This window comes from Tenrec ecaudatus, chromosome 2 (genome assembly GCF_050624435.1).
Source record: "Tenrec ecaudatus isolate mTenEca1 chromosome 2, mTenEca1.hap1, whole genome shotgun sequence".
NCBI classification, from domain to species: domain Eukaryota; kingdom Metazoa; phylum Chordata; class Mammalia; order Afrosoricida; family Tenrecidae; genus Tenrec; species Tenrec ecaudatus.
In genome coordinates, this window is record NC_134531.1 from 98667071 (window position 1) to 98692512 (window position 25442).

At 40.2% G+C, this 25442-nt stretch overlaps 1 protein-coding gene and 1 pseudogene across 2 annotated transcripts in view; one reads left to right on the top strand and one right to left on the bottom strand.

Annotated features, from left to right (window-relative positions):
• CHD1 (chromodomain helicase DNA binding protein 1) overlaps window positions 1-24150 on the bottom strand; it is an 82452-nt gene extending 58302 nt beyond the window's left edge. The window contains exons 1-2 of one of the 2 annotated variants that reach the window (XM_075541311.1): window positions 23030-24150; window positions 20887-21070 (exon numbers count right to left, since the gene is read on the bottom strand). In XM_075541311.1, coding sequence (XP_075397426.1) covers window positions 20887-20939 — 53 coding nt within the window. In that variant the 5' untranslated portion in view covers window positions 20940-21070; window positions 23030-24150. The remainder of the gene's footprint in view (window positions 1-20886; window positions 21071-23029) is intronic. The other variant, XM_075541310.1, reaches the window with a different exon arrangement.
• On the top strand, window positions 7844-9213 carry LOC142440912 (histone-lysine N-methyltransferase SUV39H2 pseudogene; annotated as a pseudogene).
• Window positions 24151-25442: the final 1292 nt, after the last annotated feature.

The following is a 25442-nucleotide window of genomic DNA, read 5'->3' on the forward strand; positions in this document are numbered from 1 at the left end:
AAGCTTGATTAAGTCTCACCTAGTGAAACAAACCCCAAATGCCCTATGCCCCTCACATCAAAAATACAAATGAGTATTATATTTTGATCTTTGAACTGCATTCAAACTTTGGGGGGACGAGGTGACAATGGTGCCGTCGACTGGCTTGACTGATGTTTGCTTTCAGGGTCAAAAGAATAGCACCATATCTCCTCACCAGTAATGACCTTGGCAAAAAAAAGTCTGGGTCACTTTGGAGCTGTTCTTTCAAAGTATGGCATGTTTCCACTCTTTTTCCTGGTCAGTAGGACCCCAAGGTACAAATTTCACTGCGACTCTTCTCAGTCTTAAATCTCCCCTTACAATCCGCTGAACCAAGCTCCAATATAGTCTCTTCAATGGTCTGTCGTAGGTCTTCGGGCACAAGTGGATGAATTTTGTCGACATTTTCATCCATTTGGACATTTCATCCATCTAGTTGACAGATGTCCAGAACCAGGTTCGTTCTCCATCGACATTTCACCTTGTTTGAAACTAGAAAACCTCTCATACACTTGCGTTTTCCCCATAGTGCTGTCCTTGTCAGCTGTTTTCGGCATCACAACAGTTTCTGTAGCGTTTTTCCCAAGCAGGAAACAAATTTTCATAGTCGCATGTTATTCTCTTAAATTGGCCAACAAAAAAACACAAGGTTCACAAAAAAATTCCCTTGGAGCAGAGAGAACCTTCCCAAGCAATGCCAGAGGTGCACTAACTCAGAGCAAGTTACTACTTACTAGATGCTTACCTAATGAGAAAAGCGTGTTCTATGAAAGCTCTCCCCAGTGGAGCTTTTCCCCGCTCACCACCCCCAAAAGGGGGGCGGGGGAGTACAACCTTCATATTCCTGAGTCCCTGTAATGCGGAGTTCACATCCTGCTCCAAAACAACTGTTTGGCCACTGAAAAGACTTGTTGGTTTACTTTTAAAAACTCACAATTTTCTCACACCACAATCACAGTAAATTCTATTAAAATCAACAGTCACTGGCTATTTACTGGTAGGCACCCCATCACAGAAGTGATCAATTGTGTGAGGAAGCCTAAATCGTGGCTGATTTTAAAGCTTAGCTATAATAGTTGTCCTTTGCTTTAGGATAAAAATGGCTAAATTTTGACCATAAATGTCTACTTCATTTCAAGCTACTCTCTGATCCCCATTCTGAATATTATAGCCACATTGCTTTCCTTCATCTCTTGAATTTGTCATGTCCTTTCCTTGTCAGAGCCTTGGCATACGCAGTTCTCTCTACCTAAGAAGCTTGTTAACCTCTGACCCAACCTCTCATCTAGAACTTCTACTATACTCCTCCTTCATTTCTGAATTTTTCCTTGACCTTATAATGCTTCTTACCAACACAGAAGGCTGCACATTTCCTTCATAGTTCTTAGTACACTTTGGAATACCATACCACAATATAATCAAACTCTCTCTCATTATCATTCTACATAACAGGCTCATTTATGAAGTAATTTATAAAATTCAAAACAGTAGCTACATTCATTAAGAGCAAATTTAAATTTTAAAAAGAAAACCTGAATTTCAAAAACACTTAATCATTAAGCAGTATCTGAAACACAATACGTTCTTAGCATAAACTAATGTCAATGTAGGGTATTTTACTTTAACAACTGTACCCCTAATCTTTAGCATGGAACTTAATCACATATGCTCTGTAAATGCATTAGTAAACTAATAATAAATATTATTACTTCTCTGCCGTTCACTTGAAAGCACAGCATGGTTTAAGTCTTCCACAAATATTTTCCTCCTTGCTCTAATTCTAATTTTTACATGTTATTTTGTTTTTCCTTCTTTATATTCATCTAATTCTAAACTATCTTTGGGAAATAATCAGAAGGTATTTCGAAGAATCATAACAACTGGAAACACTGGTCCCACTTTGCACATGGCGAGAATTGTCATCTGTACTTAAGTAGCAGCACTAGTTCCTTTAGATGAGAGAGTACAGGTCAGCAGTTTCCTCTTCCAACCATCTTATGCCCGATTCACTCACTTATGTTATCAGGTTAGCTTGGCTTCATGAACTTTTCTCCTTCTAAAATTATATAGCTCTTTTTAAGTTAGAATAGTATTTCCAAACTGCATTCCACTTATCCTTAACAACAACATTTCCGTCCAGGTCCAAGTAAACTTTTCCTAAACCTTTCTGGCAACAGCCACCACCTTTCAGAACACCACCTTTCAGGATTTCATTCACTCCAGCAACAGCCAAGTTCTTCATCAAAAACACCAGCCTCTTGTCCTGATGTCTCATAACCAAACCACTGTACTACCATCAAATCGATTCTGACGACTCCACGGCTTTACCAGAGCAGCTGGTGGGTCTGAATCATCAAATTTGTGGTTAGCAGCATATGGCGTAACCCACAGCACCAAAGGATGGCCTGTATCGCTCTGTAAATCGTCCTTGTACTGCCATCGTTGTTCATAGCTTGCTGCATTCCTTCTGCTCTAAACTGGCTCGGAGTTGTCTTCTTCCTGTCAATCATGCTACTTACTGTTTCACCTTTTGCTCTAGTATCTCGTGGTTCAGGGAGAAAAGTAAAAAGCAGGAATGGGGATCTAGGTTAGCCCAAGTCAGCATGACAGAAAAGCAATACTTCTTTCACTATACCACATACTTCACACCAATGCGTGCTTTGGAATACACTAACTATATATTAAGATCTATACTGTGTGTATAAGAAAAACGAGTTCTCAAGTAAGTAATGACAGATTATTCTGTATTAGACAGAAAATGTCTTTGGGTACAATTTCCTTTTCTACCACATAAATTGGAACTAGTCTACTACGGAATCTAAAGAAATGCACACAATAAAAAAAGGAATGACCAATAAAAGTGGTCCTGTTAAGCCTTGGAGTAGAATGGGATTGTCAAGGAGGTAATGGGGGGGAGACTGTTTGTGTATAAATACTGTATGTAAATTAGACCATCTATAATAAAGCCTTCTATAAGTTCTCATTTTTATCCTATTAATACATTCATTGGTTCACTTTTTTTGTTCTTAGAACGTTTTTTTCTTTTTTGTTCAACTCATTTCTCTTTTCTATTTTTAAAACACCTGGTAGCACTATTTGAAATCAAGTATGGGGAAGGTTAAAAAAAGCGGGGGAAGTTCTAGACCACGGCTACACCGTATAAGGCTGTGAAATCATCAATACTAGCTAACATCACATGCCTAACCAAAGAGCAGGTCCAGCCATCACGGTAGAGGGGAGTATAACATTTGACAAATATGGCCCAAGAATGACGTTATAAATATCCAAATGGCGTTGGCAGGAAAAGATTCCCCACACTTGTTTTATATGTATTTTATTCCTAGCTGGAGGGTAGATACTAAAGGACATCCTTGATAGAAGGTAAGCTATTTTGCATGGAAATACCAAGATGGTACTGTAAACCTATCAAATAAAGCTGCACACGTGCATGCACAGGAAAACACTCTTATTTCCTCTGCAAATGGCTCTAAAAATCCACAAGTGTTTTCTCTTCATTTTTCCATTAATTTTTGAAGCCCCCTTGTATTAAAAAGAATTAGTACACTACACAAAATGCCTATTCTGTGCTTGTCCCCTCTTTCCACTTAAGCACCTATTACTTAAGCATCCATGAATTCAAGTGTTTTGGGGGGGATTGTTTGAAAGAATTTTTCTGTCAGACATTTGTGGAAGCTAGCAAGAGAACACTGAGAACCTGGACATTGCTTCGTGGAGGATGTGAGTTTTCAGCTCTGCCACCACACCTTTTACCATACATTTCCTTCTGCCTGAAGCACATACCTCTCCCTCTTCTCAGCATAGAGCAAGATAGCCTGGATGTGGTTACATTAGTATCTGATAAACCTAAAAAATATCATAGCCTGATGATACACTTCTTCATATCCCCACGCACAGGTCTCTCTTCCATCCATGTTCTTTTTATCTATAGTTTGCTGTTATTAAAAATCCCCACACAAAATTAGAATTACTTTCAAGCCAGAATATCTTGCCTACTAGGTACTAAAATCATTAGTTTGGGACCTTTACTTTTGTTATTTTTTTATAGACTATGATCACCTGGAAAATATTGTCTGGAAAGTTTTGTTGGCAATGAACTCATGAAAAACTGGTGGAACAAAGGCAATGGTTTCCAAACATTTTGAATCATGATCTATATTAACGTAAGGAATTTTTCATCATACACAGTAAAAGGTTTGATGAAGCAATAGTCTACAAGAGGTATACTATACGTTGCATTCTATTTTACATGGTCTTTCACTTAAACAATAAGCAACCAAAATTCGCAGCTGGTCATGATTTGCTGCTGGGTTGTAAACCACTGCTTTAATTATCATTAGTCACAACTAGTTATTCGGAAAATGAGAAGGATTCGAATAGATGGGTAACTAAGATCAGACCTAAGGCCATTAAATTAGACTGCATTTAATTTTGTTATTCATCCACCACAATAATATCCCTTTATTAAAAATGGTAAAATACTAAAGAAAGCTTGAAAAATATCTTTCTATATGATTCAGAAAACCAGCAGTGACTCCCAAATAGTTCCTTTCCAAGACAAATTGTTTTCAAAGTACAATATTCTTACAAGTCCATTACATAAAATTTCTATACAAAAATGATAAAACTGTCAACAAAATACACACAAGCATTTATCTACTGCTATGAAACCAGTGGAGATTTTCTAGTGGCCTACTGGGCTCCCAAGGTTGTATATGTTCATGGAAGCTAGCTGACTCAATTTTCCACTGAGTAGCTAAGTGGATTCAAACCACTGATCTTTGGGTTAGCAGCCAAAACTTGAACCCACTGAATCACGAGTTTCCATATGTAATGTGACAAATTTTAATGATTATTTGGACCAAGTCATGTTAAATCTGAAGCAAAGGTGGTAAACTCAAAATATCCTCCACAAGTGTTTTGTTAGTGGTACAGTGGTGAAGCATGTGGCCTGCTAAATGAAACGTCCGTCAGCAGTCGGGGGATTTAGTGAGTTTCAAATGTGTGTATATAGAGCCCTTATTTCTCATCTGGCCATTCCTTGAATGCTTTCAAATCAATTCAGACTCACAGGTTAGGATAGAATTAACTGCCTCACCGGGTCTCCAAGTCTGTAAACTTGATGGGAACAAGATTGTTACCGTCCTCCTGCTGAGTGCTGGGAGAGTCAAAGCACTGACCTTCAATTAGCAAGTCAGCACCTAAATACTACACCACCAAGTCTCCTAAGCAATAATTTTATTAACTGTCTATGGGAAAGAGCCCCCAATAAAATGATCTCTAAAACAAACTGTCTATGAAATCATTAATAGTATCAGTGACATGACAAAAATACCAATCTACATTTATAGTTTTAAGAATTTGACAAGGCTCACTTGGTATTTTGGCCAATAATATCCCTTATAATATGTACACACTTAGGAATTATGTGATGAGACACTTAAAAATAATCTAATAGAAAAAGCATAGTAAGGTAGAAGTCATATATTAAACTAAATTGACCATGAGATAAAATTGAATTTCATTATTAGGTACATGAGAAGTCATTATTATTTGCACTCTTTACGTATACAAGTGAAATTATTCTAAATATTACTTAAGTCAGCATAACAAACATCGACACTTAAACATCATTTATTTTTGAAAATATTAACAATATTTGTTGTACATAAGAACCTATTTATTATAACTTAGAAAAAGTAAAATAACCAACAGTTTATATTAGAAGGATTCCAAAAGTTTGTAGGGAAATTTCTTTTAATTTTATTTTTCCATGAAGTTTCCGAAACCCCCTCATATGCATGCTGTAATTCTCCAAATTATGAATATTGGCTAATAAACAACTTGCAAAGCATCAAACCAGCTCTGTTATGGTTTTGGAGTAGAACTGACCTAAATTTTTACATTTGGTGATCCTCATAAGCATGGGAAAGATTACAGTTGATGTCCTGGTGTGGGCGCTCAGAAGAGGCACAGAGAGCCCTTTGAGGAGCCTGGCGAGACTGGGTTATTGGCAGGTCTATGAAATTGCACACACATTTGAAATAGAACAGTGGGATACCATCTTTGAGTTCAGCAGCACTATTTGGAAACCTAGCTCTTATGTTAGGTAAATCTGTCCTGGCTTAGAACATGCAACAGATTCATTACAATTACCTTCATCACTTGTTTTATGTGCTGCTTTTAAACCACTGAAAAAGCTTCAAGTCCTTTCTTACACTGAAGTATGGCAAGAAAGAATTGTATGTAACTGTTGTGACTGAACTATAAATTCTTAAAGACACAGTTAGGAACATATCTTGTTCATATCCTGGGGATGACCTGAAGCAGAAGGTAAGCTACTGAACACTAGGGTCAAATCTTAGATATTTAATAATAAAAAAAGAGCTAAAATTTGAAAGAAGAAAATATTTGCACTTCCATTACCTATATACAGCTACTTATAATGCTTTTTCCTCATAAATTCCTTTCAGATTCAACTTCGTCCTTTCCTTTAATCATTTAGAATTGGAAACAAAGTATCATAAGTTTCGTGAAGTTGCAATATTTACCTCAAGTGCAAAAACAAATCATCTTACTTGAGGAATACAGACTGTAACTCCACTCTTGTCACTTTTCTTTTGATGGCCCCATGTCTTTACATAGCAATATCTTCTAACATAATTTTACGGGACTATAAAAATTATTCTTTGTTGAGGGGAAGGGGAGGAAAGGGGAACAGACAGCATCAATGACTGAATAACCCTACCCCATGGGACTGAACAAAAGGATTGTATGTGGATGTGTATATTGGAATGTGTATGATACGGCAATAAAGTATTTAAAAATCTATACTCTTTGCTTTTATCCTAAGCCCATCAGAATACCTATCACAAAGGACAGGATGCTTCCTTATAAGAAAAGATGCTGAAACTTTGTCTCATATGCTTTGGACATAGTATCGGGAAGCAACAGTTCCTGAAAAGGACTTCATCCTTGGATAAGTAGTAGGTCAGCATAAAAGACCCTCTGTCAGGAGGCTGAAACAATGGGCTCACATCTTAACTGTGCAGCTATGGTGTTGCTCTGAGTCAGAACTGACTTGATGGCACCGTAGCAATACCCCTATGATAAAGGAGCCTTTGTAGGACAGTGAGTTCATCAAAATTGGTTTTGGAGATTCAAACCTACCAGCCACTTTGTGGAAGAAAGAGCCTCACAACCTCTAAGAAGCGGTTCTACTCTGTCCCAGAGTAGAAGTCAGACTGATTTGAAGGCAGTGGATTTTGGCATTTGTGAAAATACTTCGGCTCTGAGATAGTATAGATATTTAATCTACGTCAATGACGATTGACCTACACTTGGTTTCTTTATTTTCATCTCTATTAAAACATAAGCCTTAACCCACACCACATAAACATTAGAAAACAGTTCAACACTTAGATCTAACTTTAAGCAGTTAGCTCATTTCACAACATGTACTTTCGGTTGCAAATAATATTAAAAGTCACTCATAAAAAAATAAGCAGGTTCAAAAAAAATCAAGCTGGTTCTAAATAACTAAATGAATGAATGAATGAATAAATAGATAAGCAAGCTGGTTCTCCCTCACAATGATCTACATATAACCCCCTCCCAGGGGGGTGGACAAAGAAAAGTGGGTGAAGAGAGACATCTATCAGTGTAAGACATAAAAAAAATTATATTTTAACAAGGGTCCGTGAGGGAGGGAGGGAAAAACTGAGGAGCTGATACCAAGGGCTCAAGTAGAAAGTAAATGTTTTGAGAATGATGACAGTTTAAGTGAAAACGCTACAAGGTGGCAGCGGCTGGGGCAGAGTCACGAGGAGCTTGGTGTGTACCTGGCCTACTTTCACTTGACACTCTAGGAGTTATGTAGAAAAGAAAAACTCACATGTAAATCGACAGGCATCACCAAAAGGAATCTAAACACATGAGGGGAAGTACTTGTGTGACTACAAGGTCGTAAAGATTCCCAGAGCAGATGTTTTATCCCAGATTGGCTTCTTCTGTCATTCATTTTATCCACTGTCACCTGAAGTCAACCTGAAAATTCACACTAATTTCAGTGTTTCTGAGTCTCTTCACCACTTTTATGTCCCTGTCAGCCTCCAAGCTCCAGAGGACATGGACTATTATCTGGTGAACAGGAAAGGAATGCCAGGCTCGACAACGACCTGGGAACCTTTGCAAAGCCTCACGTGCCGGCACTACTTCAGCAATTCTCTCATGACAAGCATATTTTTTTATCTCCGGGAAAAGGAAAAGCAGTAACTGTAAAAGACAACAATAAAGCGTGGAAACCTGCCATTGCTGAATACACTGTAAAGAAGGCTAAACAAAGGATAGCTCTGCACAGGTGGCAAGATGAGCTCCAGAGAAGGAAGAATCATACAGGACTGATATTTGTAGAGATAACATGGACTTAGAGGGTCCACCTTCGCACTTCTACGACATTAACGAATACAAACCAGCTCCTGGAATCAGTTAACAAAGTTACCTTTGGTTGTTCGTGCACCAATTGTTTCTGTGACAAATGTTGTCCTGCTGAAGCTGGAATTCTCTTGGCATACAATAAAAACCAACAGATTAAAATCCCCCCTGGTACCCCATCTAAGAATGCAAGTCAAGGCGTCAGTGCGGGCGGGACAGTCCAAATAGGGTTGTGTGTACAGAACGGCCCCCAGCATTCTCTTTGCATCTTTTGAACTATCAATGGCTGTGGCTGGGGTGCAAAAACACTGGTGAAGATTTAAAGAATGAGTTTTGTCATGGAATATGCTGAAGAGGTAATCACAAGTGAAGAAGCTGAAAGACAGGGCCAGTTATATGACAACAGAGAATCACATATCTCTGATTTAGACTATGAATCTGATGACTTTACAGTGGATGCAGCTCGTTATGGAAATATATTCCATTTTGTGAAGCACGGTTGTGACCCAAATCTTCAAGTGTTCAATGTTTTTAATGATAACTTTGATACTCGACTTTCTCAAATTGCACTGTTTTCCACAAGGACCTTTAATAAAACCTGGAGAAGAGTGGACTTTTGATTATCAGATGAAAACTTCTGGAGATATATCTTCAGATTCTATCGACTACAGCCCATCCAAAAAGAGGATCAGAACCATGTGTAAATGTGGGGCTCGTCCTTGCCAAGGTTAGCTCAACTGAATTGTCAGGAAACTGAACTGATGATCATTTTAGGATTTTCGTTGTTGTTTTTCCCCCTAATGTTAACAAATTCAGACAAACATTTGGGTGTATTTTCAAAATCTCAAGATTATTTCTATGTAATTTATAATTCATAGTCCATGTTTCAAAACATGAGCTAAATGCATTGCCAAAGCTTCTGAGGAGAGGCACAAGACTATCAAACATGGACTTACTTGAAATGTACATATTGTTGGATGCCAAACACTATTTACAGATCAACAGACACATACTTAAGTTTATACACAGGAAAATGTCTCCTTCAATGTATGCTAAATGCAAAACTGGTAATGTAACAATTGCTAAGGTCAAGTATTTGTTTTGCCAAACACCTTAGAGACAACTTAAATTTGGACAAATATATAAATTCTACTTTTGTTATATTGTCATTCCTATTTACCTACTTAATACTTGCTATGACTGTATTTGAGACAACTAGTTGACACCAAGTTTTATGCTCTATTCTTTACTTTTATCATTAAAACACTGGCATCTGAGTGATATAAAAATTAAATGGAGAGGACCACATGGCTGGCCCCACTGTGAGACAGGACGTCCCTCACGGACCCATAGCCCTACAGGGGGCAACACTGGAGACACAGTGTGTGAACTGTACGCGATCTGATCCCGCCACACTAAGGCAAAACACTAAGGGGGTGCAACAGAACAGCAAGGGAATGGAGCGGTGAAGTTCACAGGGAATGCTGAACGTGGACTTTGGGGCCAGGGCATGGTGCCCCAACAGACTGGACGGGAAAACCCTCCTAAAGGCCAACAAACAATCCTTGAACTAACTACAAGCTTTTCTTTCTTGTTGTGTTTGGCTTTTTGTCATTGACTTGCTGTTGTTGTTATTTTGTTGTACATTTTTGCTTGGTTTTGCTCTGCCTTGTTTTTTTGCATGTTATTATCTCCATAGGTCTGTCTAAATAAGACAGGTTGGATGAACAATCAGGAGGAGAAAACAATGGGACCGACAGTTCTGGGGGGGGACACGGGAGAGGGGGAGGTGGGAGGAAAGCAAGTAGTGTTAACAAACCCAGGGACAAGGGAACAAGTGATCCAAATCGGTGGTGGTGAGGTGGGGGTGGGAGGCCTGGTAGGGCATGATCAAGGGTAATGTAACAAAGAGGAACTGTTGAAACCCTGGTGGGGACTGAGCATGACAGTAGGACAGGAGGAAAGTCAAAGGAAATAGAGCAAATAGCTGGGAGGCAAAGAGCATTTAGAGGTCTAGATAAAGACACGTACATATGCAAATATATTTATATATGAGGAAATAGCTCTACGTGCATATATTTATAGGGTTAGTATTAAGGTACCAGAAGGACATTGGGCCTCCACCTAAGCACTCCTTCAATGCAAGACTTTCTTCTATTAAACTGGCATTCTATGACGCTCACCTTCCCGCCAAAATCGCTGAAGACAAAGCAGGTGAATAAGCAAATGTGGTGAAGAAAGCTGATGGTGTCCGGCTAGAGCACCTGGGGTCTTAAAGGCTTGAAGATAAACAAGCGGCCATCTAGCTCAGAAGCAAAAAAGCCCACATAGAAGAAGCACACCAGCCTGTGTGATCACGAGGTGCCAAAGAGATCAGGTATCAGGCACATCATCAGAACAAAAAAAATCATATCATTGTGTGCTCACCTTCCCGACACAACCGCTGAAGAAAAATGGGTGCATAAGCAAATGTGGTAAAGAAAGCTGATGGTGCCCAGCTATCAAAAGCTACAGCGTCATCAGAACAAAAAATCTAAGCACAGCAAATGAGGGAGGGAGTGCGGAGTGGAGACCCAAAGCCCATTTGTAGGACACTGGAGATCCCTTGCAGAGGGATCTCAGGGAGATGAGCCAGACAGGGTGCGATGTAGCAACAACGAAAAACACAACTTTCCTGGAGTTCCTAAATGCTTTCTCCGCCCCCCACTATCATGAGCCGAAATCTACCTTGTATGTCTGGCTAGACAAAAGGGTGGTTCACTGGAACAGACAAGGTGTGATGTAGCAATGATGAAAAATACAGTTTTCCTCTAGTTCCTAAATGCTCCTCTGCCCCCCACTATCATAATCCAAATGCTACCCTCCAAGTCTGGCTAGACCAGAAGGTGTACACTGGTACAGATAGGAACTGGAAACAGAAGGAATCCAGGGAGGATGATACCTTCAGGACCAGGGGTGTGAGTGGCGATGCTGGGAGTGCAGAGGGAGAGTGGGTTGGAAAGGAGGAACTGATTAAAAGGATCTACATGTGACCTCCTCCCTGGGGGGGCGGGGGGGGGCGGACAACAGAAAAGTGGGTGAAGCGAGATGTCGGACAGGACAAGGTATGACAAAAGAGTAATTTATAAATTATCAAGGGTTCATGAGGGAGGGGGGAACAGGGAGGGAGGGGAAAAAAGAGGACCTGATGTCAGGCGCTTAAGTGAAGAGCAAATGTTTTGAGAATGATGAGGGCAATGAATGTACAAATGTGCTTTACACAACTGATACATATATAGACAGTGAAAAGAGTTGTATGAGCCCCTAATAAAACGATTTAACAAATGGAAAAAAATTTTTTAAAAGATGGCAACAAGTGTACAAATGTGCTTGACACAATGGATAGGTGTATGAACTGTGATGAGTTGTACAAGGCCCCCAAAAATATGTGGGTTACATGTCAATAAAACTGTTTAAATATTTTCTTAAAAAATAAGCTAGTTCTAGGATAATAGATTGCTGGGGGTTCTAAAACCACTCCCCCTGAAGGGATAAGAATAAGGCTAGCAGATAGACGGGTAAGACTACCCAAGGAAAGTATCACAGGACAATCCTTGGGACCCTCAAAAAATGAGCAAATGCATTGTCATGAGAAAAAAGAGATTGGTTGGCACAACTTCCCTGGATTTTTTCTTACCAATGCAATTTTCAGTTTTCTTAAAACCTGTTCAAAATAAGCCCTTGGGCACCAATCTCTCTGCCTTCAATTTTAGTGATAAAGTGGATTCCCACAGAAGCCCCAGTTTTGATTGGATATGGCTCCTTGAATTAGACTAATAAATCCCAGGCAAAATTTGTTCTATTAAATCATCTTCACTAACTTTGACCTTTCTTAAAACACTTATGGAAAGATCAGTTCCTTGAGCTAGCTAATCTACCCAAAACACTTTATGCACCCATCAAGCCAAGAGCTTGCTGGGGTCCAAAAATGTTTGCTCAAAGTGAAACTGCTAACCATGTGAGAGTCTAACTTAAGTAGGTATGGCATCAATTATAATTTTGCAGTCTTTATCCAGTGGTTTTCAGAACCAGTCATCAGTTTCTTTATTGATAGAAGTTGAAGGTCTTGCCTCTCTTGACTCATATGAGTTCTTCCCCAACCTTCCTTAAAATGAATGCTCAATTCATCTAAAAATTGTTGTTTTCTATGGGGTAGCATTTCCATAACCTTGTTGCAAATTTTCAATGATTTGATACTGTATATACTTTTGAGCTTTGTTAAAAATTTACCATCAGTCCTGAACTCAAATATCATTGTCCCCCTTATTACAAAAAGTATCTTTTTTGTTATAAGGGACAATGAGATTGAGACAGCTGTAATTAATTAGAACTAGTTTAGCTATCCATTGATTGTAGGCATGTTTAAAACACATTTTGTTTGAAATAGACTAACTGAACTCTAAACATTGTTATATCTTATACTGGAGTTGAGCAAAGTACTGGATGGACACAGAATAGTGGGAGACACGTTTCTAAGGGTCACAGCTATAAGCCCTGAAGCTGTAGTTGTTAAATGCTGTCGAGTTGGTTCCGATTCATAGCACTCCCATAGCACAACAGACTGGAAAACGGTTTGTTCCGGTACCATCCTGTAACCTTTGTTATGCTTGAGCCTACTTTTGGAGTCAATTGGGGAACTGAGGTTTCAATGACCCTCTGCTTTACCAAGCATGATATGCTTCTCCAGTCATATCCTATAGTCTGAGATGAAATCGCACCACCCTGGCTTCTAAAGGGTATTCTGGCTATACTTTTCCAAAACAGATTTGTTACTGCTTCCATCCAGTACATGAAATATTCAATATTCTCCACTAACCCTTTAATTTGGTCTTCCATATTCATTTTACAGCTATCCCATGCACATGAAACAAGTGAAAATGCCATGCCTTAGACAAGGCACCCTTCAGACCCAAAGATGACATTTTACACATTCACCTCAATCAATACTAGATTAGAATTGGGAGCATCATGTTTACTTTAACATATACACAAAACCAGCTGAAGAAATACATATATATGTTCGTGGCTTAGTAGATATACATATACACAAAACCAGCTGAAGAAATACATATATATGTTCATGGCTTAGTAGATATATTAGTTCTGTCCACTGAAAAGGCCGAGAAGTAGTGATACGAGGAACAACTAAGACATCCTTGGCTTCTATAAATTGGTTTCTAATACTATTTTCCAGTAAAAGTAAGCAGGATTCATCTGTAAGTACTTTTTTTTAAAGCCTACTATATGAAACTAAACAGACATCTACCCTAAGGAGGAGGCACGGGCAATAATGCTAGATTAAAATGGAACAACCAGAATGTAACAAGGCGAACATTGACACACTGGAAGTAAAACAATGTCACATTCAGTCAAAACTGAAACCAAAGACAACGTGCCCGTGCCCCCAGCCCCCTCCCCTCAGGTTGATTCCAACTCATAGGGACCATTACAGACAGCAGAACTTGCCAGCAGGTTTTCTAAGTCTAAATCTTTATGGGAACAGGCAACTTCATCTTGGTTGCGCAGAGCAGCTGTAGTATTTGAATACACTTTGCAACTGGCATCCTCAATACAACCATAGGGCTCCTTTACATGTTGATTCCAACACCTAATAATTCAATTGAGGGTTTTCAAATCTGTAAATTAGTACAGGAGCAGACAGCTGACAGCCTCACTTTCCTCCTCTCAGTGATTAGTGAGTTTGAAGCCTTGGCCTTGAAGTTTTAGCAACACAATGCCTACCAAAACACACCAGAGTCCCCCAGGGCTCCTTCACATATGGGTAGAAGTTGTTTAAAGGGAAACTAGTTTTCTATGTTATCTCTCACCAAAAGCACATAGAAAAAATTATTACAAAATTTAAAACAAGATAAGCAAAACTCCTGAGAAAATAGATTGATTCTGAGGCTCGGAAAAAGAAAATACAAAATGAAGACGGAGAATCTCGTAGTACCAAAATGAAAAGTATACAAAAACAAAAAGAATGGGCACCAGTATAAAGGAAATAGAAATAAGCTTCCAATGAGCAAAATTAGAATTTGAGCAACAAAATAAATAACACACTGGCTTATAATGTGAAATAAAAAGTACATTTTCATAAATCCATGTTTATATAATAAATATCAGAGTAAATGAGGAAAAATACCTAGCTCCCTTACTGAAAGAATTCCATTTAGTCTATGTAGATATTCCCACCTATACTCGCTGATATATGGGCCATATCAATTAAGCAGCTTGTATCCAAAAAAATACAATGTTAAAAGAGAAAATAATTATCTATACAAAGGAGAAACTAGTCAGATGTAAGCATCATTAAGTGATTAAGGTTAGTTAATATCAGCAGCAATATAATGTGGGTATTATTTTTTCAACAGTATGTAAAAAGAAGCATAATTCACCTCTTTGGTATACTTGCTCTAAGCTACCGTAATACTTGTGTATAAGCCGAGTTTTTCAGCACATTTTAAATGTAGTTTTGTGGTAAAATTAGGTGCCTGGGGGGTGGGGTGGGGGCGGGGAGGGGAGGTGGGGGAGAAAGGGGGAGATGACAAGGATGTACATATAACCCTCCCTGGAGGATGGACAACAGAAAAGTGGGTGAAGGGAGACATCAGACAGTGTAAAACATGACAAAATAACAATAATCTATAAATTATCAAGGGTTCGAAAGGGAGGGCCGGGAAGGGAGGGGAAAAATGATCTCATAAGGGCTCAAATACAAAGAAAATGTTTTGAGAATGATGATGGCAACAATGTACAAATGTGCATGACACAATGCATGTGTGTATGGATTGTGATGAGTTGTATGGGCCCCCAGTAAAATGATTTAAAAATGAAAAAAAAAATTAGGTGCCTCGGCTTTTATTTGGGTCTGCTTATACTCAAGTATATACGGTATTCCTATTTAGTCCTCATGAAATCACTAGACAACTGCAGGAGGGGACATTCTAAAACATTATCTGCCCACTATAATTCTCTTTTTTTAAGTAAGGAAAACTTAGAAAATGTTGCAGATCAAGAAAGAGAGGCCAACTAGATGCAATGTGACTTTGGGGGCAAAGAAGACACCAAAGGAAAACAGCAATGAAATCTTAGTAAAGCCTGATGTTTAGCCAAAATTAAAAACTTTTTAAAAATGGCTGTATCTACTTTCCACATCTGAAAAGTGAAGCGCACATTCCTGCATCCTGAACAATTAAATTAGTTTGTGAGACTGGAATAATTCATGTAAAGCAAAGTGTACTGGGTGTCCCACGCCTGGCCTGAGAAAGCCACCAGTTGCCATCAGTATTTCTGAAGAGATGAAAACTAGCCCTGGAAACAAAACGGTGAAGAGCGTGGCTTCTAGTCTAGATTGGTTGTTTGGATAGAAGAGGCACTTTGCAGGAGAAAGATGTGGTGGCATCTGTCGTCATAAAGATGACAGACTTGGTAACCATATGTGGCAGTTCTGTCCTACATGGTCCCTGATTGTCAGAATCAACCTGACAGCACACAGTAAGAGACATGTCTACCCTGACTCTTTGTGACACGGTTGTTCCTAAGGGTTCTCAGCAACTTTCTAAAAAGCATGTGTATCACTATCCAAACGATGGCAAGATGGTGAATGAGTGTAGAGGACTCATCTCACATATGTTCACGTGTGTTGATCATCAAAACCGTTGTGGAAAAATAGTATTAAAAGACAGAGGAATTTATTTACAAACTTTTTGAAGCCGCACGGTCTAAATTTAATATGCATAAAAATCACCTGTGATTTTTGTTAAAATGAAGATTCTGATTCACTCGTCCTGGGGTAGTGCCCAAGAGTCTTCATTTCTAACCAACTCCCACTGATACCAAATGGTACTAGCTCAAGGGTCACAATTAGGGCTGCCAGCTTTATGTACTTTAACATCTCTAAAATAAAATGTAAGAAACAAAAAATGTTCACCATCTCTTATCTCTACTCTATGAATACCCTTAATTTTTAAATACTAATTAGTACCAACAATATCCACCTAATACAGTGGTTCTTAACCTTCCTAATGTCGTGGCCCTTTAATACATTTCCTCATGTTGTGGTGACCCCCCAACCATATAATTTTCATTGTTACTTTTAATTCTGCTACTGCTATAAATCAGGCGACCCCCGTGAAAGGGTTGTTCGACCCCCAAAGGGGTTGTGACCCACAGGTTGAGAACCACTGCTTTAATAAGCAACTACTGAAGCAGTAAATAGAGGCAACTTTGCATTTGTGCTTGCTTACGTATTATTTCATACCTGTGTACAAAAAATGTTTTTAAAGTCATGTACAGTTCTCTTATCCTTCATCATTTATGTCTAAACTTTAGAGGAGCATATACCTACTACTAAACTTCCAGCTACATTACTGAGTTGTCAGAGCAAAAGAAATTGAATGTTTAAGCCCTGGTGATGCAGTTTGTCTAAGTGCCTGGCTGCTCACCCAAGAGTTGGCAGTTGGAGCCCACCACCTGCTCCAATTAAAGAGGGGATGTGTGTGACAATCTGCTTTGAAAAGATGGCAGTCTGCTTTATACCCTTGGAAACTCTAGAGCAGTTCTCCCCTGTCCTATAGTGACACTATGCATCAGAATCAACTTGATGCCAATGGGTGTAATGTGAACAGAACATCTAGGGAAAGAAAATTTTTAAAAAGGGCAAATACTGAACTAAAATTAACCAAAAATGAGGTATAGCATTCATTTTTCCTGTAATTAACGGTATCACACACAGAGAGAAAAATTAAGAGCCAGTGGTTCAATCCTATGACTTTTCCTATTTTTCATATAAGTGCTTGGAATTTAAATAAAAACTATAATGGGGGGTGGGGGGACACTCTATAATTGGTACTGCTTACAGAAAAGTTCTCTATAAGTGCAATGTTACACAAACTGGTGTGCTACAGTAGCAGTCACCAGGACACTAACAGACAAATGGTAGAAAATGTGGCCTGTATTCAATCTTTGATTGAATATTTCTTTTATTTATGAGGTCAAGTAGGACATCTTTAAAGCCTGTTAATTTTTAAGATTTTTGTTTAAAGCATTCTCAGATATATTTTCTCACTAACTATACATGACTGCTTCCCCAAAAATACTGTTTTAAAAGTTATCATCAAGATAGATGAAATGTGAAACATTATTTTCTACAAGACAATGTAAGCACAACACAGAATTCCTCTATGTAAATAGAAAGTTGAATACCTCCTAATGCATGCTTTCAATATAATAAAGCATTCCTAATATTGTAAAGTGCAAAATTGAAAAAAAAAAAAAAAAAGCTCTATCACATTAGGCCAGCAAAGCACCAGTGCCAGCTCCAAAGTTAGTGTCAGTACAACGAATCACCATTTCCCACATCCTCTAAGAATTATTTCAGCACATACTATCTAGAGTCTACTCAATTTAAAATGATTAAAATAAATTTTCAAATGTGTCTGGACAAATTTACATGCATGTAGACATTCTGCTGAGTATGAAGCACCTTCCAATCATCCAAAAGCGAGCAAAATGTGGTCATTTATCTCTGATCCTTCCCCTTCAGTCTATTCCTGGAGCAAATCATCATTCAAAATATTCTGAAGTGGAAATTGTCTAACCAGGATTTGAAAAACTTGGTTGCAAGTAACACCACAAATCCACACAGCTGGGAATTCTTTCTTTGAAATCTGACAAGAATATCTTTAGAAAGCTAACTTCAGTTATATGAAGCTTTATGTTGTGCTGAAACTGTTATACAGGTGCATCCTGGCCCACATTTCTTAGTAATAACATTCAAAGTCATCTGTCACAGCATAGTCAAGAGACAAATTCTTCCTACATCTGATTCTTCATTTCCATCAATGGTCAAAGAGAACTGTCTACACAGAGACAACCAAAGGGGAAAAAGAAATTTCAGAGACTAAAATTGCCAAATGACAATTTCTTGAATTCCGTTTCATGTCATCAACTTACACACATAAACACAAAAAGAGTGAAGGAGTGGAAAGTTCTTCCGTAAAAATAGATGGAAAATTTTAAGGAAAAGTAAACTTCCCTTTAAAAAACTACTTATAATGTATTACCATTTTCAAATCTATGTGTATTTCTCCTCATTATTGTACATTCAATAAACACTCAAAAAGTTATGGTAACTTTTAGAATTAAGTATGGAAATTCCTGTATCTAAAAAGTTCACTCCCTCAGTCTTTTAACTAGGCACAATTTCCCTTATCCGTACAGCCTTATTATGGAAGCTTTGAAAGAGTCAGGATTAAATCTTAGTAAGAAGGACATTAGAACAAAGGAAACACATAGCAAAAGCGCAGTAAGAAACAAAATGAAAGCAAAATGGAAGCAGTCTCTACTTCAGTTAAGAGTAATAACTAGGTAACCTGACAACCACATTTTCAGGAAGTAACATAGAAGTAACAGAATTGAATACATTTTGCAACTGTTTATGATGAATATTCATTGTAAAAGATTCCCTTTATTGACTTCCCAGGCCTGCCTCAGACCCCTTGCTTTTGACAGAGTTGCAGACTACAAACTATCTCAACAAGTTTCTCCAATAGGTGAGGGAGGACCAGATTGTGATCTCTGCACGTTACTCAAGTAGGTTTACTCTCAAGAATCTAATTTTCTGTTCGAAGTAGTTTGATGCCTATTTTTTCTAGATAGTCCATTTCATTGCTCATTAATAAAAAAATGATCAAGTGATTCTTCTACTCACCTACTAAAGTCAAGTATCTATAAAGATTTGCAAAGCTGGATTCAATGGTGTTTTAATTCAACCTATCAATTTAGTCAATCTCGTCAGAAATGTTACAATTTGCAAAGAGACGGTATGCTATAGCTTTACACATTTCCTCTCTCCTTTTATACTTGAGAAAATCATTAGAGAACATGTCATGGTGTTAACTAAAAATATAAATGATGTCAATTCAGATTTTTTTAAACTCTTAAACCAATATTGGTTTTCTAAACCAGGCGTCCTCAAACTACAGCCGGCGAGCTACATGCGATCCGCCAAGGACATTTATCAGGCCCACCGGGTGTTTTTCCCCGTTTTGTTTTTCACTTCAAAATAAGGTATGTGCAGTGTGCATAGGAATTTGATCATAGTAAAAAAAACACACAAACTATTGTCTGGCCCTCCAACGGGTCTGCGGGACAGTGACCAGGCCTCCTGTTGAAAAAGTTTGAGGACCCCTGGTCAAAACTATGCTGCTCTCACAACAGTTTCTTACTTTTTCTTTAAAGAAAATACATGTATGTTCTTATTAGCCCAATGTGCTATGAAAGCAGATAAACTAAAATATACCTAGAAAAACATGGGAATGAATATCGAAATTGTACATGCTCTGGAAATTTCCAAGTCACAGGTCAAACATACCTCTATTCTATTTCCTATCCAGCAGTTTTTCAGAGACACCCCCCCCCAACTACCAAACTTTGTTTCCTACATCCCATTCTTTCATCATTGTATTTAATGTTAGTTAGGTGTTATCATGGTAAATAAAACATGTTAATTATAAGTAAAAATTGAGGGTTTTCTATAACCCAAACGAATTAAAGTCGTTATTTGCAACACTTTTCTTTAATTTTCAACAAAGCAAAAACACCGTAATCCTAATATTGTATGTGCAAAATCCTGACTAGAGTTTAATTCACAGCTCGTAAGACAGAACTAAGCACTTTAACTTCATAGTGCACATCCCTAATCTGTAAATTTGATGAGTGCATATAACTACATAGTTTATTAATGTGCAGGTAAATCAAAATTTGGAAATTATGGACAAAATTACAATTTCCTTTTCATTTAGAAAAGTTTTGAACACATTAGTGCACATGGCTCCCACCCATAAATTTATTCATTTATTCTTTGCAAAAACATACTTCAAGTAAGAACTCTTGGTTCATTTATAGGTCCCAATTGAAAGGAAAAAAAAATTTTAAATGGGCTGCAGTGACACTTTGATAAATGTCTCCATTAAAGGTAACAAAAGTATATTCAGTGACAGAAATGTTCTACAGATCCAGTATTACAGACAGTCCTGTCTACTAAGTACATGAAGCATAGCCACTTTGACTCATTTCTAATATCCTGTAACTTTAAACAACCAAATAAATTGTAATGCCTTCCTTAGTTACTTGCTAACTTAAACAACATAAACATTCTCGTCTCGCTACTTAAACTCTTCTTGGTACATCCCAATTTTTCAAAATCATTAACATTTGCATTATCAACAAAGTTTCAATAGTTCTGTTAGAAACTCTTTACTATTTTGATACCTAACAGCAACAATGTGAAACCACTGCTTATGAGGAAAACTAAGCAGAGTCAAACAAGCTTTCAGAACTCATACAAAAACTTCATAATAAAGTGCTTACCTTGAATCTCCACTACTGTTTCTAACACTTTCTTCATCACTGTGTCCATTCATTGTAAATATAAATAAGTTTTAAAATATAAATCTCCTCAGTTTAAATGATGAATATAAATACTGACTGCTTGAATATCAAAAATTCAAGTAATTTTCTTCAACATTCAGATTCCTCAGGACTGCTGATTTACCTAAGGAAAATATATTAAAAGGGTAAGAATATTTTCTACAGAAAAAAAATCTTACCTTCTCTAGAACATGCACCAACCTACCTAAGACCAATGTAACAAAAAATCGTAAGGAAGACATGATGTCTTCTACTTAAAATAGCTAGGCTCCTGTTAAGTGTCTGATTTCTTACTAGAATTTGAAGCACTACTACTTAATTTTTGTCAGAAATTAAAATATTTGTACACTAATAAAATCCATAGGAATTAGATGCAACCATGTAGTATTATTTACATAGATTAATAAAGTAAAGTGTTACTATGGGATAGGCATATATACGATTTAAAAATAGAATCTTATTCACTTGGTCAAGCAAATGGGGGAGGGGTGGGTTGGCATCATCTTTTATGAATGCTAATTCCTGTCACCAAAAACTTCATATACTCATAGGGGAAAGTTTTGAAAATGTTCCCATGAGAAGAGAATGGAAACCATATAATCTTCACAAAAATGTCTTAGTCAAAATAATGCTCCCACACAAACTGAAGCAGAGTGATAAGATTTAACAGTTTTGGACATGTACAGATGCGTGAATTAGAGAAGGAGAAAGAAGGTAACAGATGATCAATACAGTAAGCATCTGTATCTTTAAGTAAGGAGTTTGGGTAGAAATAATGGACCACTACACAGCAGTTCCACCTTTCAAGATTTCAGCACAACACTCTAGAGTCTTCGTCCCCCCCCCCCATCCATCCACGAATAAACAAAGGAGATCTCTGACAGGGGAGGGAGAGGAAGAAGCGGGGGAAGTAGACGTCAGATCCTTCCCCAGGCAAAAAAGTACCGAGGCAGCCGAGAGCAGAGCTTGTCCTCCGACCTCAGCAGAGAATTCCCTCCTACGATCATTTCTATTCCACTAAAAAAGGAGGAAAGAGACTGCCACCTAGTCAATTATCGCAAACTCTGCACCTGGAGTAGGATTTTAATTCTCTGGAGACTATGAGTAGTCCAGGAAACTCTGCAGACAGGTTCTCTAAAAAGTGATCATCCGAATCAGCATTTATACCCAATGCTGTGTCAGCCCCAACCCTAGCCAGAGCAATTTACTAGTAATTGGCTCTTTGAAAAAAATCTAAGTACTGGTGCTTTTAACCAATTGCCTTTCTGAAAGTCTCTCCAGAAAGTTCACTCTTCACTCGTTCCTTTCTTTTTTCCCCTCCCCCAAAATGGCTTTCTCGGTACACTGGAACTTCCTTTTGCCTTCATCCCCTCTCTAAACCCTTTCTGAAAGCTTTTCCACAACAATTCTAAAACTCGGAGCACATGCCGCTTTCTAGCCTCTCACACGTCCCAACAATGACTCCTCCCTAAATCCTTAAATCGCTTCTCCTCCGCTACACAGGCTTTTACTAGTTGCTTTGCTCCTGCTAAGTTTTCCAAGCGGTACTCGTAAGGGGCTTGGAAACCTCCTTCTTCGCTCCCCGTGCCCGTCGCAGCTCCGCTCCCACCAGCCTCCCTCCGGGCCCCCCTACTCCCACTCCCTTCCCCACTAGCCTTCTCCCAAGCCTCCCATCCCGGTCCCTTCCCGCCTCAAACTTCCCGCAGACCCGCCCCGCGCCCTCCCGGGCTCGCCGGAGCCGCCGCCCCCTCCCCCTCCGCGCCGCTCCCACGTGCTGGGGAGCCCGGGTCGCCGCCGCACCGGCGCGCCCGCCGAGTGGAGTGACTCTCGGAGAGGTCCCGGCCGGCCCCAAGCCCACAAGGCCCGGCCCGGCCGCCCGGCGCGGAGATGCGCTCTGCGCGGCCGCTCCTCGCTCACACGCCCCCCGCGCTCCGGCCCGGCCGCCGCGCGGAGCCCTCGCGGAGCCGCCCGGCCTTCTCCCAGCGCCCGGCGGTTGGGCCACCGCTCGGGCACCGCACCGCCCCCGCCCTCCGGTCCCGTCCTCCCCGCCACATCCTGACCCACCCAACGCCCCCTTTCTTACCAGCGGCTCGGCGGGCGGGCGGGCCTCGCGGGGCCGCGGGAGCCGGCTCCGGTCGGCGGCCTCCCCCGCGCCCGGGCCCGCAGTCTAAGCCGCCAAGTCCTCGAGCTCCGGGCGGCTCGGGGTGGCGGTGTCCGTCTGGCGAGGGGGAGGGGGAAGGACGCGGAGGGGAAAGGGAAGCCCCGGCCCGCGGCACCAACGCACGATCCCCCGAGGAGTGGATCCAACAATCAATTCATGATTGAAGCACCAACGGCGAAGGCACCGAGAGTGAAAAGTAATGTGTCGTCGCTGTCGCCGCCGCCGCGCGCGCGCTCCCGCCGCTTATCGGCCCCCGGCAGCCGCCATGACGCCTAGAGAGCGAGCGAGAGCAACCGTACCCGCCGCCACCGAGGTCGCCGTCGCCTCCGCCTCCGCCTCCCGCGCGACGTAAGCTGCTCCGCTCACTCCCCTTCCCCAAAGCGCGAGGCGGGCGAGCGGGCGCGCGCACGCAGAGCCTCCTCAGCAGGCGCGCGGGTGGTGGGAGGAGCCACGTTGTGGAGTCACGAGGCCCAGAGAGGAAGCGATTGGTGGTTGGTCGGAGGTGGAGAGCGCGTGCACGCACGCGCAGTGCTGGGCGCGCGCACGCAAATCGCTCCTAGGCCACCGGACTCTGCCCGCGGCCCGCTGATCCTCGGTCCGGCGCCTGGTCTCTGCGGCCAGGCGTTAAATTCCAGAAAATGGAAGCTGCAGGCTTGCTCCGCGCCGACTTGGGCGCTGCGGTCAAGTTGGGACGGTTGCGCCTGGACGTCGTGGCGGCAAAGGAGAAGGAACCGGGGGTAGAGAGAGTCTGGCGACGGCGAGGCGGCAGCTGCCCTCAGTGGCTGGTCGCACTTCGGGAACGTTCGCCCCGCTTCTCCCGAGGGCGTCCGGCCGCGTCCGAGCGCCGGGCTGGAAGGGCAGGGCGGAGGCTGCTACGTCACACCGGGCAGCCTGGGAACCCAACTGTTGGGCAACTGCGGTCTCCTTCGCGGCCTCCTACGCTTGCGGAACCTGCGACAGAAACTCTCTTTGGGACACGATGCTGTGCGGAGGGGCCACGGAGAAACTAGACCGCGTTGATGGCATCCTCTCACTTGTCTTGGTTCACTTGTGGGTGGGCCATTCCTGGTTCTAGGGAAGGAAAACAAAACAAATCATTTCCTTTCTAGGGCCCTCCCTCGAAGGCGGGGTGAAGGGTGCGGCGCTGAATCGCAACAAAAAGCTACCAACTCCAGTAACTGTCTCAGAGTACTGCAATTTAGTTGACAGTTTCTTTCATAACTGTAATCTTTTAGGTGTCTTGAAGGAAACATTTATCTTTCCAGGCACAGTGGCGCCCTGTTTCACTGTCCTTGAGTTTGTTTTGTTTCTAATCAAAATTCTCTTTGACTCCCATTTGTTTTTCAGGTTTACAGATTGGCCATAAATCATTTGAGAATTTAAATAATTCTCCATTCTTCACGTTCTTCAACTTGGTACAGAGGTCCACTTTTCAAGTAGAATAAGTTTGCCTGTGCTAACATGATTCCCTCAAATAATTAGTTTTGCATATTGAAAATAAACATTTCAGCTTATCAGTTGTTTTAACAGTTTCGTTCAAAACTATGAAGAAATATCAAAACAGTAATTCCAAATAGTTGCCCATTGTACTGGTGGGCAGTGAGGGAAGGCCGAAGGAAACCTGAACTATCCATCCCATGAAGAAAGAAGGGAACAGTGCCATTGTTTGCAAAATAGTGTGTCCTCCGTACCTCTCTTTTCTCCTTCCTTAGTAACTATAATACAGACCGGCTGCAGAAAATCAGAATGATACAAATCTCCAGCCTGAAGTCTTCAAGAGCACTAACTATATATTCTTTTTAAATATTTTTAAGAAAACGACAAAGGTTCCTTATTGTTAGAAACTTTTTTTAATGTTAGAAACGTTTTATGCCTCCAACGAATTTCTTAGATGAGTAGAATGGTAAGCCCACACAGTTTCAGAAATAGCCATAGCAGATTAAGACTTGTGGTTTGCAAGCATGAGTCCAATACTACAATCTTAATTGTCACTACCACGTGTTACTGTGCTTAAAAAACAATGACTGTGGTGTTTGATTGTTCTTGTGTTTAAAAGCTGCCTTTCAACTGCTGATTGTGCCTGGAGAAGTGATATGCTACTTAAAAGCTCCAGGTACATTTTTGCAGAAAACACATTTCCAAGTGTGTTTAGTCTTGGAGATTGATATTTTGGGTAATATATTAGAATGTGACTCCAATAAGTTTTACAATGAGAATGTGGAGGAATGAAAGGTAAGTGGAAAATTGCAACAACCTTTCTGTGTTACATTTTTTAAAAAGTCAATTGATAATGGAAATCGTTTCTTTGGGAGGGACATCTGTTTACATAGTTCTC